Source organism: Myotis brandtii, unplaced genomic scaffold (genome assembly GCF_000412655.1).
Source record: "Myotis brandtii unplaced genomic scaffold, ASM41265v1 scaffold656, whole genome shotgun sequence".
In the NCBI taxonomy this organism is placed as follows: Eukaryota; Metazoa; Chordata; class Mammalia; order Chiroptera; family Vespertilionidae; genus Myotis; species Myotis brandtii.
In genome coordinates this window covers 755,434-757,422 of record NW_005370548.1, presented here as the reverse complement: position 1 = coordinate 757,422, position 1,989 = coordinate 755,434, and the positions used below count along the sequence as shown (strand labels likewise).

Here is a 1,989-nt window from a genome sequence, read left to right as displayed (position 1 = left end):
GCTTGGACCGGGAGCGGGAACTGCCTCTGTGATTCCTCTGTCACGCGGCCGGCAGGACATTAGGCTGTTGACGCGCAGACGGTGGGAGGTTCATGGCTCTGGCGGGAAAGGTCAAGCGATCGCTGTGCAGGGAGGCCGTGCCGACCGAGGGGAAGGGCTGAGGCAGAGCATGAGCCTCTCCGGCCGCACCTCCCGCTTCCCCCGCCTGCCCAGCTCCCGGTGACCGCTGCGCTGCACGCTCGGACCAGCCTGGCCTGCGGGTTCTGTATGCGCCAGGAGCACCAGATAAATGCTTCCAGTCTCTTGTGTTTGGGGACTAACCTACGCGCATGCATATATATATATAAACACACACACACATATGTACATATATATGTATTAATATATATTTTCACGGATCTCAGAGAGGAAGGGAGTGGGAGAGAGAGAGAGAGAAACATCAATGATGAAAGAGAATTATGGATCGACTGCCTCCTGCGCATTCCACACTGGGGATCGAACCTGAAACCCCGGCCTGTGCCCTGACCGGGAATCAAACCGTGACCTCCTGGTTTATAGGTTGATGCTCAACCACTGAGCCAAACGGGCCAGGGCCTGGGCTTTCATATTTTTTAAAAGTTAGGTTAGGTACTTGTACTGACTGTATCTCTAAAAATGCTTGTAGCTAACAGATGGCCTGCAAGACACCTTCTTGCTTTCCTGAATGAATGAGAAATGAAGAAAAGCTCTGAGAGCGATAAAAGCAAGCCCAGGTTCCGTTAAAAAGGAAACGTTAAGGTTTCTAAGTTTGATTTTTGAAGTCAGTTTTTTCTTTAGACTCTAAAAATGCATGTAAGAAAGACAAGGTTTTTATTTAAATTTTATTTTTTAATGACAGTTTACATTCAATTGTTATTGTATTATTGTTATTATTTTTATCCTCACCTGAGGATATTTTTCCCATTGATTTTTAGAGAGAGTGGAAGGGAGGGAGGAGGGGGAGGAGAGAAACTCTGATGTGAGAGAGACACACTGATTGGCTGCCTCCCACACATGCCCCGACGGGGGCCAGGGTTGGACCCTGCAACCGAGGAACGAGGTCCGTGCCCTTGGCTGGGAATCGAATCTGTGATCCTTCAGTCTGCGGGGCAACACTCTAACCACTGAGCCGACCAGCCAGGGTTTGGCCCATTTTACAGATTAGGAAACTGAGGCCCAGAGGGCTTAAGCAACCCCAAGTCCCACAGTTAGGAGGAAGCGGAGAGGCTTGGAACGCCAAGGCCAGCACGCCTCCCCGCTCTTGCCCCTGTGCGCACACCGGTTTAATGTCTCCCAATTTTGAGGAGCGTTGGGAAGGGGAAGGGGAGCTGGTGAGGTGGGTTCCCCGAGAGCCCAGCCGTCTCGGTCCCCGTTGTCTTCTCCTCAAAGCTTCTGACGCCCACGGACCCCGCACGCCTCCTGACCTCTGGCTCACGGGACACGCGGCCGGGCGCCGGGAGCTGGCGGAGTTTTCTCCTTCAGGCAGCAATTAGGGTTAATTATTAGCAATTAGGGGCTCGCCGCATGCTCTGTGGACCTGCTGTCCTTTCCCAGGTCCCCTGTCTTTCTCTGTGTCAGCAGCTGGGCCCATCTGCCCCTCGGGTCCCCCGTCCATCACCGTGGCTGAGTCCCCACAAAGCTGGCAGCGGGCCATTCTGACAGAGGGCGGCTGGCCGGGCGTGGTGACCACCACGGGCCACTCCCGGCTCGGCACCTGCACCTGCACGGACCCTCACCCGCTGGCCCTCCCGCTGGACGGCATTTCTCTGGGCTCCCGGAGCCCAGCCGGCTCACCTGTCCCTCTCCTCCCAGGCGCTACTACAAGGAGACCTCGGGCCTGATGCTGGACGTCGGCGGCTACATGAAGGCGCTCGAGGTACCTGCCCGGAGCCCTCCTCGCGCTCCAGGCTTCCTGGAGAAGGGGGCGTGCTCAGTGGCCCTCCTAGTGGGGCTGCCCCTGCCCCTGCCCCT

At 56.1% G+C, this 1,989-nt stretch overlaps 1 protein-coding gene across 1 annotated transcript in view; it reads left to right on the top strand.

Moving 5' to 3' along the window:
- Positions 1-1,989, top strand: part of LHPP (phospholysine phosphohistidine inorganic pyrophosphate phosphatase) — a gene marked incomplete at its 5' end in the record, with an annotated part of 26,068 nt that overhangs the window by 1,415 nt on the left and 22,664 nt on the right. The window contains one exon of the mRNA XM_014528846.1: positions 1,831-1,894. Within this exon, the coding sequence (XP_014384332.1) occupies positions 1,831-1,894 (64 nt within the window). The remainder of the gene's footprint in view (positions 1-1,830; positions 1,895-1,989) is intronic.